At 39.3% G+C, this 16,762-nt stretch overlaps 1 protein-coding gene across 1 annotated transcript; it reads left to right on the top strand.

Moving 5' to 3' along the window:
• Positions 11,324-12,547, top strand: LOC109229899. Its single transcript, XM_019395447.1, has one exon. It carries the CDS (start codon positions 11,324-11,326, stop codon positions 12,545-12,547), a length of 1,224 nt encoding a protein of 407 aa, XP_019250992.1.

Below are 16,762 nucleotides of genomic sequence, written 5' to 3'. Positions count from 1 at the left end.
CCTTCAAGTGGGAAATCGCAGATGCGACATATGTTCCGCAGAAGCGGGACCGCAGATGCGGTCCCAAGACCGCAGATGCGAAAACTACTGGGCATTATTTTTTTAAAAGGGGTTCTGCGACTTTGAAGTTTATTTTCACCATTTTAATCGTTTTTGGAGCTCTTTGGAGAGGATTGAAGAGGGATTCGAAGGGAATCACTTGGAAGTAAGATTCTTGGTCTTAAAACTCGTTTCTAATGTGAAATCTACCTAGTAAATCATGGAAGCTAGGCCTAAAATGGAAGAATTAGGGCCTTGGATTTAAGAGACTTGAAATAAGAATTTGAAGGGTCATTTAGGCTCCGATTTCAGTGTTCTTGGTATGTATGAACTCGTGAGAGTGTGAGGATTCCAGAAATATAAATTTCACTCGATTCCGAGATGTGGGCCCAAGGGGCATTTTGGTCATTTTACCTAATTTTCGCGTATTAGCTTAGAATTTAATTGTAGAATCAGTTACTTGAAGTGTTATTTACATTATGAAATTTAATTGAATAGATTTGGGCCATTTGGAGTCGGATACTCGTGGAAAGAACGTGGTTTCGGGTTGACATTTGAGCCGGTTCGAGGTAAGTGGCTTGTCTAACCTTGTGTGGGGGACCTTTCCCCTTAGGACTGTTATTGTGATAATTGAAATGCCTTGTACGTGAGATGACGAGCGCGTACTTGTGCTAATTGATGGAAATCCAGTTTTTCATTAAAAATAGCCTTGAATTGTGTTCTTCCTTATTCTTGCTTACACTACTTTGAAATTTAGCCTGCTGTAGTTTAGAGAAGCATGTCTAACTGACTAAATTTCTCTACTTTCCTTAAATGCCTTATTTGTATTACATGAAGCATTCTAGGTTAGAATTATCTATTTTGCCTTGGTACGAAGTTGAGCTTAATTGAGTATTTGTTTTTGCAGTGCGTTTTATTTTGGGGCTACGGGAAGGCATCCCGTGAAACCCCCTGTACTTATTTATGATCGAGCTGAGGTGCGGGATACCGAGAGATCCCTGGCACATACCTATTGAGGATACTAAGAGATCCTCGGGATACCAAGAGATCCCTGGCATATATTGAGGATACTAAGAGATCCTCGGGATACCAAGAGATACTAAGAGATCCTCGGGATACCAAAAGATCCCTGGGATATATTGAGGATACCAAGAGATCCTCGGGATACCAAGAGATCCCCGTTTATCATCCTTGTGATTGTTTTTGCCTTTGTATTAGTCGTAGTTACCTTTATATCCTGTGATACTTTCACTGCTGCACTTAATTATACTGTTGTTATCTACACTGTTGAATTTTATATTCTATTTAATCTCAGTAGGGCCCTGACCTTCCTCATCACTACCCAACCGAGGTTAGGCATGGCACTTACTGAGTACCGCTGTGGTGTACTCATGCCCTTCCTGCGCATGTTTTTCATGTGCAGATCCAGGTACTTCGACTCAGTCCTACCACCCCTGAGGCGAGACGACTGTTATAGTGACTTCGAGGTATATCTGCCGCGTCCGCAGACCGAGGAGTCACTTTCTATTCTTGCTGTTTAGTACTAGCCTTCTGTATTTCAGTTCTTGTTAGACATTCTGGAGTTATAGCTATGTAGTACTTCTTAGCTTGTGATTCATGGGTTTCCGGGTCTTGGATTTATATGTTGGTTTTGAGAATTAAATATGGTGTATGCCGAGAGGCACATTTAAACGTTGTTTATTCCTTTATTTCTGTTTTAAACTGTTTTAATTCCGCAAATTTTGGTTTTCTTCCGCAATTTAGGCTTACCTAGTCGTAGAGACTAGGTGTCGTCACGATGGTTCACGGAGGGCGAACCGGGGTCGTGACACTTATAGATTTCTTTAGTTTTTAAAATAATTTCTCAATTTCTTCGAAAAGACGAAGTTTAATGGGAACTCTTAAAATCTTAAATTCCTCAATTCAAATTCCTTTCAACACAATTATTACGCAACTCTAATCTTGTTTCTTCTCAAGATAACCAATAACTTAAATTAACAACAAGATCAACAAGGCATGATGCAAGCCTAAAACTACCCGGACATAGGTATAGCTAGTAGCTACGTACGGAATCTCGTCACCTTGTGCGTACGTAGCTTCCCCACAAATAAAAGCACATAATAATTTAGTTCACCTATGGGGTTAATTCCCTCTTACAAGGTTAGAACGGAGACCTAACTCGCTCCGAAGTTGCATAACCTGCTTCCAAGCCCTTCAATCAACTCAAACCAATGCTCAGTGCTCCCAAGACTAGTCAATACATGAGAAAAATGCATGTTCTAATACTCACAACAATTCAATTTAGATAAATTCCCAGCTCCGCTCGAAAAGTAGACAAAATCGCCCTCGGGCCCACGTGCCCAGATTCCGTCATTTGTCGAAGATAAAGTTTACCCATAACCTCACGGACTCAAATATATAATTTACTCTCAACTTCATGCCCAAAATCGTGGTCACAATTCAAGAATACCGATTTCTAGGTTTTTCTTCAAAATCCCAAATTTCTACTACTTTCATACTTTAATCCGCAATAAAACCATGTATTTAACTTACAAGAGGTGGGGTTAACTTACCACATGATTGATTATGAAATCTCTCTCTTCAAAGGCTCCAAAATTGCCAAACCAAGGTGAAAATGTGTGGAAAATGAGCCAAAACTCGTTTTTAAAGAACACACTGCCCAGCCCGACCTCTCGCACCTGCGGTTCACCTGCCGCTTCTGCGGCTTCGCACCTGTGGAGATTTCCATCGCAGGTGCGGTCTCAACTGAACTCGACCGCGTCCGCTTATGCGATGCCCGGACCGCTCCTGCGGTCTCGCTTCTACGGGAGCTACGTCACACCTGCGGCCCCAGCCTAGCCCAGTCCATATCCGCTTCTACGACACCAAGGCTGCTTCTGCGGCTCCGCATGCGGCCCAAGCCTCGCAGGTGCGGTTACACTAGAAGGCAGTTGCTTCATTACTTCTTCAAATTCCAAATTTTATCCGTTAACCATCCGTAATCCACCCGAGGCCCCGACCAATCATACCAACCAGTCTCAAACCATAATGCGGACCTGTTTGAGGCCTCAAATCACATCAAACAATGCTAAAATCATGAATCACACTCCATTTCAAACTTGATGAACTTTAGAACTTCGAACATCTTCATTCGATACCGAAACCTATCAAATCACATCCAATTGACCTCAAATTTTGCACACAAGTCATATTCGACATTACAGACCTAGTCCAACTTCCGGAATCGGAATTCGACCCCGATATCAAAAAGTCCATTTCCAATCAAACTTCTCACAAACATTCAAATTTCTAACGTTCACCAAACGACTCCAAAATGACCTACGGACTTCCAAATCCACATCCGATCGCGCTCCCAGTACCAGAATCACCATACGGAGCTATTCCCAGACTCGGAATCCCAAACGGACATCGATAACACTAAAATGCACTTCGACCCAAACTTATGAAATTCTTCCAAAATGCAAACTTACACAATAGGCGCCAAAACGCTCCCGGGTCATCCAAAACCCGATCCGGACATACGCCCAAGTCCAAAATCATCATACAAACCTGCTAGAACCTTCAAATCCTGATTCCGAGGTCGTTTACTCAAAAATCCAATCTTGGTCAACTGCCAACTTAAAGCTTTCGAAATGAGAATTTTCTTTCCAAATCAACTCCGAACTTCCCGAAATTCAATTTTGACCACGCGTACAAGTCCTAATGCCTTTAGTGAAGCTGCTCATGGCCTCAAACTGCTGAACGACGCGCTAAGGCTGCTCAAAATGACCGGTCGGGTCATTACATTTTATCCCACTTAAACATATGTTCATCCTCGAACGTACTAAGAACTGCGCTGGAGTTGTCCGAAATCGATGTTCAACACCTCGTGCACCTACCCGTGCTACCACAACTCAGTTGAGCACATTAGCTCGAGCAAATCTGAAGATATTCTCCTTTATTTAGGCAAATATGACTTAGAGCCCAATTCCAACATCCAAAATTCTCTGCCAGGCCTGCTTCCAACATACGAACACCATATCAATCACTACACGATGCACCGACACATGATTGCATACATTTGTTGAATTCACACTATGCACTGCATAACTCACATGACCATAATAACATCCTCTGATAATAATAGCCGAAACTCCACGGATCTGATGCTCCCAATGCACCTCATGACATATATAAGTCTTGCCCCAACTTCTGCAATACCACCACGACGGAAGAGGTGTGTAGAAATTCATAACCAACTGCCGAGTCGACAAACCGTTGATTCTATACTCCTGACAAGAATCATTGCCTCATTCTGAACCAAATAATGATATTTGTTCTTTATATACTTCATATAATCTCATCGCACTGATCCTAGATCCAACAATCTCGTCTCACCCAATACAAGCTGCTCCGGCAATAAGCCACCCCAGACATGACCAAAAGTCACATATGATGCCAAAGTGTGCGGATAGGCCACAAACTTGAAGTGATACATAAGGAAATCAAACTCTGGAAGGGACTTCTCAACTCGCGCACTAATTAGACAACTGAAAAGGTGTTATAAACCTTCCTCAGAAAAATGGGAAACAAACATACAAAATAGAATATAGGGGATTGTACCCAACATCACACTGTTGCGGCGTGCAACCCGATCCAAACAATATACCCGTGGCGGCGTGCCACCTGATCCACACATAAAATCCATATAAGGAGATACATACCGAGCTAGATTGCTCACTACTACAAAATACCGAATATCGGTCACAAGCATGCTAAGTGCATAACACCATCCCTAGGGAGACAGACAACGCCATAAGCTACAAACTCAAGCACAACTGAGGTGTGCTATATGATCTGAGTCTCAAGAGCCATCCTGCTAACATAACACCATCGCTACGCGAACCTCAACACATAAGAAATTTACAAGCGGTTTCACTACTCACATGGCACAAATAGCATTACATGAAGTAACCGACGGCGCATAACATCAACGTTCAAATACTCCTCCATAAGGAGCGCTATGCTGAAATGAACGCATCCGGCCAGATATAGAGCCCATATTCATATTTAAATCCACCCACCAACCTCAAGCCGATTCTGATCGCACCAGACTAAGCTAATAACCTTTCAAGGGTTCATAATACCCCCTTTTTCCCATAACACACAAGAACAACCATCACAAATGAAAATAACTTCCGCAGCCCACAACCAAATGAACCGAGCGCCCTCCAGGCATAAATTCTCAAATTTGCGATATCACCACAATCTTCATACTTGGTTTAAATCTTCAATCAATCAAGTGACCATATGTCACACTTATATAATCTTCCTGTGGGTCATGCTCCCACGACCTTCCGTACCAGGTAACAAGTTTGCACATCCACACCACCGGCCACACTAATGTTGTAAAGAAAATAAAGAATCTGTAACCAGGATGCAAAGCCTCTCACACAAAACACCGGTCTCAGGTGACGCTAAAGACAATACCAGCTTACCCTAACCATCCAAATCCCTTTTCTGCTCACCCGAGCTCGTGACATCCTTGCCAATACCGAACCACAACCTTGATCCTCACTTTCAAATTCCACACTGCTCACTGCACCTAACGGGCCAACATGCAGTAGTACAAGAATTCCATCGCAACTCTTGAACCACTAATAGGGTAACACTTCATTATATATAAACTCTTTACTTAACTCATTCCAAGAGAACCATAGAAACACATGAGTGAATTCTCATAACCATAGAACATGGAAATCCTCAAGTAGTGGTCTAAACCACCATAACCCTTCCGGGATTCGCCTACACATAACAGGCCGTAATACTTGAATACTCCCAAATAAAATTGATACATCGGCCGTCAAGCCTCGCACGTACTTCCACAAATCACATGTATAACTTAATCACGTTGAAGGAACTGATCACTGCCACCAATATGCCAATTCAACCATGGCTAACTAATCTAACTTCTTCTAATTTAACCTTATATGTCTTAGAAATAATAATAACTCAATTCAACACATAACGAACTCGATCGGCACTCATCCCGAGTGGCCTTGGATCACGAGACCATGCTGTCTCAAATCCCACCAACCATCCCATACCCTCCTTGTGCGCTTGCTCGCATCCTCAACTGATACGCCCGTTCTAATAATTCCTCTACGAATCCGAAGTCTCTTTTGATTATTTCTCCAAATGCTACACTGCAAGCCGAAAATATCATAAAATATTCCGAGCCTCTTATCATAATCCGCTATAAAAGCTCGATTCTTAACCATACCGCAGGCTTGAAATCCTTAGGCACCGCATTTCTAACCTTCGAATTCACTAGGTCCGTTGTTGAGAGTCACCCACTCTAGCTTGGTCCTGGATATAATTAATTCTAAGGCTCTGCTGGCACATGAACACCCATCTCCATGAAACACCCGACTGAATCATTTCCCTTGTAAATCACCTCTGTATGAAACACAAATCCTGAGTCTTCCCAAAGCCCGAACAAGAATCGGTAAGGCCATCTATGGCACACATTTTCTCAAATCCTTTGCTCAAGTTACCACTTATGTTCTCTCCCCTTAGCCGTAATAATCCACCAATGCGCTGATAACCGGAAACTTCACCAGTAGATAACCATGCAATCCAAATCGAGGCGGTGGGACACTCCCACTTAGCTTGGAGCCATCCATTTACATAACTCTGGAACCCACCAAGATTCTTTCTTCATCGCCGACCTGATCTTGCACAACCAACTCGCCAAAATCCTCGAAATCCTTCTGTTTGACCTTTCATGAGCTTCTAGATCACTAACCATATCAACACATTCGACCTCTTACCGGATAGCTTGTAAAATCCTTCGCAGAAGCTTCGCCAACCACGCGACCGCTGACCTGCTCATAGGAGATAACCCACCTACGAAAATTACACGAATAAATTCGCTGCCCAGCTGTTGTCTTAAATCAAAATGAATCTCTATAGCACTTGAACCAATAGATCGTTACTCCGTCAACTAAGACCTAAACATTCATAGTCCGATTGTCTTTCCTCCGCCGAAAATAAAACATTGAATCTCTGAATCATGAATTGAGTAAACCTTCCTCCAAGTCATTCACTGCCCCGACACATAGACAAGCATCCTACCATCCCATCAATACTGTGCAATAACAACCCATGAGCATCATAGCAACCTGTGCATAGCCTCAAAGCTCTCAGAAGTATAGCTACTGAGCTGAAATGATGGAATATCCTTCCGCAAGGCGACGACAATAGTCCAATCAACTATACAAGGGGAAACATCCTGCACTGCATCTACAATACCATTACGATACTCTCAATTCTCGATAAATAGCAAGTGCTTTACGTCGCATAAGATTAAGTGGAAAAGAATCAAAGGCATAAGCCTCAAAGGAATCAAACCACACGATGAGGAGTCAAGAAAGGAAGTGCTTCTAACATCCCTGTAGCCTCTCGAGGATAAGTACAGACGTCTCCATACTGATCCGCAAGACTCTACTAGACTTGCTCATGACTTGTGAGACCTAAGGGAAACTAGTGCTCTAAAACCATGTTGTCACGACCCAAAATCCATTAAAGGCTGTGATGGCACCGGACACCCCTGTCAAGCAAGCCAACACCAGGAAGTTACTTAAATTCTCATTTTAGTATTTTTGAAATCATTTCTTTTACTTACATCGAATAATAAGTAATGAACTTCACTGAGTAAATAATGATGTCTTCAACAAATTTACATACTGAATAATCCCGTAGTCCTCCCAGAACCCGGTGTCATAAGTGCATGAGCAATTTCTAGGAAATAAAATGTGATACTACAACTGTCCGGAATACAATTTGGACAGGAATGAAAATACAATTCTCTGAAGGAGACTCTGCTGGCTGCGGGGCGTCTCGAGAGATGCAGCTCACCTAAGTGTCTGTATCAACCATGCTGCTGCGCCCATCGAGGCCACTAGACATACATGTGCCTGTGCAACAAAAAGGCACAGCAAGTGTAGTATGAGTACGAAAACAACGCGTACCTAGTAAGTACCCAGTCTAACCTTGAAGAAGTAGTGACGAGAGATTGACTTCGACACTTACTAGTGCTCCAATAATATCAAAATATAGTGAAGAAGTGAATAAATGTGAAATAGAGCATGTATATGAAATAAACCTATATAAAATACGGGGTACAATTTGTTACACCCCATGTTTTCGTATGTGAAAGCACACCATAAGTAAATTGATGAAAGCTTGGAAATGAGATTTACATCATTCATTTTCGTATGTTAAAGTTTCGTCGTAAATTAATCGACGTAAGTTCGAGAATGGGATTATTTCGAGATTATAAGCATTATGCTATTTCAAACAAGTGATGAGTAAATTCGTGAAGGTGAGAGGGTAAGAAAATCGAAGAAATGAGTTTCGTTGAAGCTTGGCAATTTGAGTTAAAATACGGTCCGAGCTATAATACCCGATATTTATGGACTAGTGCCATACAAGTTACTACATGACCATGACAGTAAGATGTACAAGGTATGTTAAAGTGAGTAGTATTTTAAGTAATTTGAGATAATTCTTAATTATGTGGGTGATTGGTTAATTATTGGATCACTACCAGAAAATGTGCCTATGGCAATAGTTATTTTAGCAACGGTCCAACAACTGTTGCCATAGAACCTGTATGGTAACGGTTATAACCGTTATAGTAGCATTTAGGTGATATCAGCACACTTTAACTATAGAACTGTTGCAATTATAAAACAACCGTTGCCATAGGTTCATCTGGCGCAACGGTTATATGAACTGTCCCAATAAAACTATCTACGCGAACGCTTTCGTTGTATAAATTTCTATTGGAACGGTAATTCCCCCCCCCCCCCGTATTTTCCCTCGTAAATTTTATTACACCCGCCAAAACAACCCCTATTCATTTTATTCTTTAATAATTTTAATAATACATATTAAATAAAAAACTTTTTTTGCACTTAATTTCCCCATTAACTGCGATATCTGCTAGGCGATACCCCCAAAACACCGAGTCATCTTCTTCTTCTTCACTGATACTCGCCCCCATCTCTCTCTCTCTCTCTCAAAATCTTCTTCTTCTTCACTGATACACTGCTAAAAACTCCGATACCCCCATATCTCTCTCTACGATGACCTAGGATTTGTTGTTTTCGTGAGTGTCTGAACAAATTGGTTTTGGGGTTTTATTCTAATTGATGTCGAGAAGTTGTGGCTGAAGCTTGGGTTCATTTTTTTGGTGTCGACAATCGAATTTCTGGTGCTGAAGCTCGAAGAACAGCTTCAAATTTCTGGAGTTGAGTGCCTGAAGCTGTTGCGTAGCCTATGCACTCCTCGACGCATCGGGTCTTATTTCTATACGCTTAAACTTGTGTCATTTTCTGGATTTTGAGGGATTTGTGATTGATTAATCGAATAGAAGACTGAACTTCATTACTATTATTTGGGATCGATCGATTTGAATCTGTGAATTCGACTCACGTAGTTTAAGCTTGATTTTTTTTTGAGTATTGAACTGAATTCGCAGTTCGACTTGAGGCTGCCATTGGTTGAAACTACTTGCTGTAAAATTTCTTGGAGATTGTTGAACTGATTTTGTGAGTTCGACTTGATAGTTTCTCTTGTTGTTGGAGTTCTAATTCATTGCTGTTAGTTGAATTCTGGAATTGGTATTAGACTGAAATACTTGGGACTCATTGTTGGGATTGATTGAGTTTGAATTCATAAGTCGACTAGAAGTTGCTAATGAATTATTTTGTGGAGTATCCTCATAGCTATTGAATTGAATTTTGTTCTTGAGTTTCCCATTCCACTGCACTGTTTGAGTCACAATTTTCTGCCCCTGACAACTGCTAACATTCAGGGACAAGTTAGGGATAGTTTGGTTGAGCTCTCTAAATTAGCTGTTGTTTGGTTTAAGTGTTCTGCACAACTGAGCCACAAATTCTACTCTGCTTCTCCTCTATTGAGCTACTGAAAATCTGCATTTTGTTGGAAAACTTTGTTGCTTCAGTTGCATAGTTTTGAGTTAAGTTTTGGGTCAGAATATGCTCTAGTTGAGTGTAATTTACGCACTGTTTTGCAAAATTTCAGTTGTGATCGGTAGTGGTTTAAACTCCTTTGAGTCTAATTAGTTTGTTTTTATATCTAAGGCAAGATTATTTCTTGTTTTCTTTGCTCGAATGCTCTCCAAGTAATCCCTTTCTGATGTCAATTTTTTTGTTTTTTTTTTGCATGCTACTCCTTGTTGAACTATAGAACCTTCTTTGGTGGTATAGATATTATTAGCTGAGAGAAAATTTATTTCTGGTAGCCGAGGAGAAATCATTGCTGGTAACTTAGGGAACACTCGTTGCTGGTAAGTTATCTTAATTTAAATTTTTGGTAATTGGATTTGCTGGTAGTGTATTTGTGTATTTCGCTTATTTATCTTGTTATGTATGTTACTCAAAATTAGTTTATATTGTTACCTTGGGGTTTAACTAATGATGCCTTGAGTTAAGTTACAACATGTTGCTGAAGTCTAATTTTTTAGAACTGAATGCATGTGTTGAGTACGGCTCTAAATTAAAGTACTACAAATGACGGAATAGGCAAGCATTGTTATTTAATATTGTTCTGTAACTTTTTTGTTGCAAGAATACAAAAAATTCAACTTATTTCTTAGAGTTACCCAACTAGCTAGATATTTATTATGTCAGCATGCAGAAAACTCATAAAAATATACAAATGCACTATGTTAAAATTGATTATCTATGTTAAAATATAAAATAAATATCCAACTTCTCTTCAGTTGCTCCTCTGTCTGAGTTTTCACCTTTAAAAGCATTGGTCAATATCTTATTATATGTAGGTTTATTTGGTTAATTTTGTTGATTTAATTTTATCGTATAGGATTTCAATGGATAATGGAGATAAAAGTTGGATGTATCTCCTAAGATGGACGGATGAATATATCCGTGGAGTGAACAATTTTCTTGATAAGGCATTTGAACGAGCTTCCCAGGGAAATAAAATATTATGCCCTTGCAAAAAGTGTATTAATCGCTATTGGCACTATAGAAATATGGTGGAGGATCACTTGGTTGTTAACGGTTTTATTGATGGTTACACCAAATGGATTTTCCATGGGGAAGAATTTTCCTCCAGAAATGCACCTCACCAAAGCAATGATGATGAAGGTTCTAACATGCGTGATGATGTTGATGGATTACTTCATGATACCTTTAGAAATGTAGAATGTGAGGCAGAGTAGGAAGAACAGATGAGAGAGATTCTATCTGAAGATGCTAAGAGATTTTTCAGATTATTAGAGGAAGGCAAACAAGAACTATATCCTGGGTGTGAAACCTTCACTAAATTGAGTTTTACTATTCGGTTGTACGTGTTTAAATCCTTGCATGGATTGAGTAATGTGGCCTTTTCAGACATGCTAGAATTGTTAAAAGAGGCATTTCCCTTTTCTCAGTTGCCAGAATCTTTCAACAAGGCTAGAAACATGATAAAAGATTTGGGTCTTCATTATGAAAAAATACATGCATGCCCTAATGATTGCATGTTATTTTGGAAAGACAATGCAAAGGCCGATAATTGCTTTGTTTGTGGGGCTTCTCGACGGAAAGTTGTTGATACTTCCTTAACTAATACAAGCTCTAAAATTCCAGTAAAGGTTTTAAGGTACTTTCCCTTAAAGCCTAGGCTTCAGAGGATATTCATGTGTCCTGAAACAGCCATTGCAATGAGATGGCATGCTAATGAACGACCCACTGATGGGAATATGAGGCATCCTGTTGATGGAGAAGCTTGGAAGGATTTTGATTCTCTACACGCAGACTTCTCCAGAGATCCACGTAATGTTAGGTTGGGTCTTTCAAGTGATGGTTTCAACCCATTTCGAACCATGAGAATTTCTCATAGCACGTGGCCTGTCATGTTAATGAACTATAATTTATCACCATGGATTTGCATGAAGCCAGAATATATCATGTTGTCAATGATCATTCCAGGTCCTTCATCTCCAGGACATGATATAGATGTGTATCTACAACCATTAATTGAAGAATTGAAGGAACTATGGGAAACTGGGATAGAGACATATGATGCTGAGACAAAGCAAACATTCCAAATGCGTGCAGCCTTATTGTGGACAGTTAGTGATTTTCCAGCTTTAGCAATGCGTTCAGGCTGGAGCACCAAGGGTAGATTGGCATGCCCCACTTGTAATTATGACACATGCTCACGATATCTCAAACATAGTCATAAGATGTGTTACTTGGGTCATCGAAGATTTTTGCCTCTTGATCACCCATCGAGAAAAGATAAGAAGTCATTTGATGGTAATGAGGAGCATAGACATGCACCTACTCCTTTGTCGGGTGTGGAAGTGTTTGAAGAGCTCCGTGAATTCAACAATGTCTTTGGAAAGGGAAAAAAGAAAAGACCTCGGGATAACAAGGGTCCGTGGAAAAAAAGATCTATTTTTTTTTAATTGCCATATTGGGCGCATAATAAATTGAGGCACAATCTTGATGTGATGCACATCGAGAAACATATGTGACCGTTTACTTGGGACTTTATTGGAAATAGAAAAAAAGTCAAAGGATCATGTAAATTCTCGCTATGACTTACAAGAAATGGGGATACGAAAGGAGCTACAACCAAGAGAAGATGATGATGGTAGTGTGAGTTTGGCTAAAGCTTGTTTCTACATGAAACCAGAACAGAAAAATTTGTTTTGCACCGTTATGAAAAATGCCAAGTTACCAAAAGGGTGTGCTTCGAATATTTCAAATCGCGTGCAAGTGAAGGAGATCAAAATATCAGGGTACAAGAGTCATGATGCTCATTTTATAATGCATTACTTGCTCCAGGTTGCTGTTAGAAAGGCGTTGCCCAAGAACGTCTCGTTGGCCTTGATTAGGTTGGGCAAATTCTTTAGAGCCATATGTAGTAAGGTCATAAGGCGAAGAGATCTTGAAAAAATGCAGTCTGAAATTGTTGAAATAACTTGTGAGCTTGAAAAGATTTTTCATCCAACATTTTTTGACATAATGCCACATTTGCCTATTCATTTGGTGAATGAAATTAAGTTTGGGGGTCCGGCTCATCTTTGTTGGATGTATTCCATTGAAAGGAACCTATGTAAGTACAAGGCATTTGTTCGTAATCGATCTTGTCCAGAAGCATCAATAGCAGAGGGATTTTTGGCGGAAGAGTGCTTGAATTTTTGTTCGAGATACCTACATGATGGCGTGAAGACAAGATTCAGTAGATACACAACTGTGGATGATGAGTGCCCTCAAAATTTGTCACCTATATTCCCTATGATAGGACATCCAATTGGAAGTAAGAAGAAAAATACTTTTCTCATGGATCCACAGTTATGTTATGAAGCCCATCGGTATGCTCTGTTCAATACTGGCAATGAACAAGTGAAAAAGTTTATCGAGTAAGATAAATTATATAAGATTTATTTAATTTATATGTTTTTTTCTTTATGATATGATTGATTTTATAAAATTCATGATTGCAGGGAACATAAGAATTTAATTGGTAGTCACAGTAGATCAAATGCATGGGAAAGGGCAAGGAAGCATAGTCGGGAATTCAACAATTGGTTTGCAGAAAAAGTTAAAAATATTGAAGAACCCGATTATTTAAGATGGCTAGCTAATGGGCCTAATACGATCGCCAAAAGATATACTGCGTATTTTATTAATGGATACCGATTTCATACCATAGAACAGGATTCCCGATGCAAGGCTCAAAATAGTGGAGTGACTTTATCTGCAACAACCGATAGCTTTGCTAGCTCTAGGGACCAAAATCCCATCGATGGTGAGGTTATCTATTATGGAGCTATTCAGGATATCATTGAGATTGATTATTGGGGTTGTTTTAGCGTTGTACTATTTAGATGTGATTGATTTCGTAACGAAATAGATGAATATGGGTTAACTCGTGTATACTTTAACAAATTATGTAGTACAGATGACCCTTGTGTTGGCATCACAAGTTTATCAAGTTTTTTATGTGGAGGATCCAATTGAGAAAGATGTTTATTATGCAAGGAATAAAGTCCTTGTTGATTTGTATGATTTAGAGGAAGAGAATTTCCCTAATATTGAAGACGCATTTTGGAGAGAGCCTAATGATGACATTGGTTCCTTAAGTGGATTAGTTGATGCTGACGTTAGATGGTCTAGAGACGACGTTCCCGTTGATGTCGTTGATATTCCATCTAATGCACAACATTCAAATGTATCTAATTTTGAACAGAGGAAAGCGGATCATGAATCAGGAAGGGCGCTCAAGTAATAATAAAAAATTAACAAAATGCATAGCAGCTGGATCGCTTGCATCTTTGCGAAACCTAAAGGTTTCGTCATTGAAAACAAACAGAGTTATTAAAGATCCAAGGTCACTGCCTCTGCATTCTACTTCTACACCAGCACAAACAGTACATGAGCAAGTGCAACAAATGCCACTGAACTCTACACCTTCAGCATCACAAGCTGTGCGTGAACAATTGCAGCATTCTACTTCTGCAGGTGGATCGCTGCCTCTGCATTCTACTGCTGCCCCAGCACAAACAGTACATGAGCAAGTCCAACAAATTCTACTGAACTCTACCTCTCTTGCATCACAAGCAGTACATAAACAATTGCAACAACTACCACTGGATTCCACCCCTCGTACTTCACAAATGGTACAAGAACAAGTTGAGGATTCTTCCAATGATGAAGCAAACGAGCAATCCGAGGAACAAGGCAAGAACATATGGATTTCAATCGTCAAATTAAATAACATAATGACTTTTGGTGATTATTCTTACTTCATATTTATGTAGTTCCTTCTGTCGAAAAATGAAAAAGAGGAAAAACTCAGATGCAAAGTGTTCATGGTAGGAAAGAGCGCAATCAAATTGTGCTAAATGAGAACAATCAACCCATAGGTCCTACTGATGATGATGTAAATGAGTTGGGTAGCTTCCTTGGTACATTGGCAAGGAATGCGACCTCTTGTCATCTTAATGTGTTTGATTGGAGGAAACTTGAGACAAAAGAAGATATGTGGAAATATGTCAAGGTTTGAAATTCGCAATATTCAATGGGTGTGTGTGGTATTTCATATTGTTTACACCAACCTAACTGCTCTAAATTTATAGGGAAAATATGACATTCATGAAGGTGCAAAAATGTGGGTTTTTCACTCAATTTCAAATGCTTGGAGAAAGTACAAAAATCAGTTATATAAAGACCATTTTGAACCCTATGAGAATGACGAGCTTCGAATGGAGAATAGGCCGGTTGATGTTCCGGATTCTCAATTTAGGGAACTTCTTAGATATTGGAACTCTGATACCTACAAGGTAAAACTGAATATTGTTCCATGATTTGCTTAAAATGTCTGATTTTTGTTTATTTAGAAATCATGTTCTTAGGCAAGAAATATAGTTGCTCTTCAGCTTAATTATTATGGTTGCATTTTGTGAATGAAACTCATAATCTGGATAAATTTTTTTACTATGATTCTGTGCTAGTTAATCCACAATCTTCTACTACAAGATGTCATAACACAATCATTCTAATTTCAAGAAAAGAAATCACCCTCCCTGGATAGTTCTAATCAGGAATACTTTCCAACAATAATGGCAGTCAGGGGTGGGCTTGACTTGTTCCTTTGTCCTGTCGTCTAAATGCAACTTCTTGTTGCACTTGTGGCTGTCTTGGAGCAACATTATTTGGTAAAACTCTACCCTGAGAATTGATTGTATTACATGAACTGATTGTATTACATGAACTATTGTTGGTAACTATAACAGCTATAATTAGAATTTTTCAGGTTAGCAATAATAAACAATGGATTCAAGGCGGCAATATTCGTTTCTGTGGTTTGTTTCGCTGTTATTCAAAAACAAGAGAGCTTTTCCATGTTTAAACTATTAAAGTTGATAAGCGATCACATTAGTGTCACATTTAACATTTTGCACCAAGCGACGAGTTTTGCTATTCTGTGAATTTAGTAATTTATGAGCTAGTAAAACATGAAAAAGAAAGTTCCATCAAGTGTCATCTTCAGCAGCAAACTAAGGTTCTAAACTAGCCTTTTCTTCCTCAAAAACAGCTTTCAAGTTTCAACAGGTATGTTTTTATTTTCATTCTTCTTCTTCTTCTTCTTCTTCTTCTTCTTCTTCTTCTTTTTCTTTTTCTTTTTCATTCTAAACATCCAAAAAGCGCTGAAATGCTGGCGAATTTTTTTCAGAAAAATTTTGCCCCGTTTCTGCCCAAATTCTGTGCATCATCTCATCATAGTGTTTGCACCAGAATGTGCATGATAGCATAATTCATGGAGACTCCATTAGCTATGTTTTCCGGATGTGTCTTCCTTCTCCGTTTGTTGTGACCTGCTAGCATCATTAATATAAGCTTGTCTTACCCAAAATAATCTTCAGAAGAGTGGCTTTGTTCTGTGTAGCAGATGTATTCATTGTCAAAGTTTCTTTTTTGTTGCAGAAAATAAAAGAAACCAACACTGAGAATCGCAAAAAGTTGAGATATCCACACACTGCTGGCAAAAAAAGTTTTGCTAGAATATGCGAGGTTTGATATGTTTATTCTTATTATTCTTTTAAATATGAACTTGCTAGGCATAATCTGAACTATTTTATACCTACTTTTTATGTAACCAAGGAAAAAAAGAA

Source organism: Nicotiana attenuata, chromosome 7 (assembly GCF_001879085.1).
Source record: "Nicotiana attenuata strain UT chromosome 7, NIATTr2, whole genome shotgun sequence".
Lineage (NCBI taxonomy): Eukaryota > Viridiplantae > Streptophyta > Magnoliopsida > Solanales > Solanaceae > Nicotiana > Nicotiana attenuata.
The sequence above is the reverse complement of the archived record's forward strand: the minus strand, read 5'-3'. Positions and strand labels throughout refer to the sequence as shown.

Bases quoted from the DNA above. Each gene is read 5' to 3' on its own strand.
- LOC109229899 (XM_019395447.1), top strand. From the start codon at position 11,324: ATGAGAGAGATTCTATCTGAAGATGCTAAGAGATTTTTCAGATTATTA.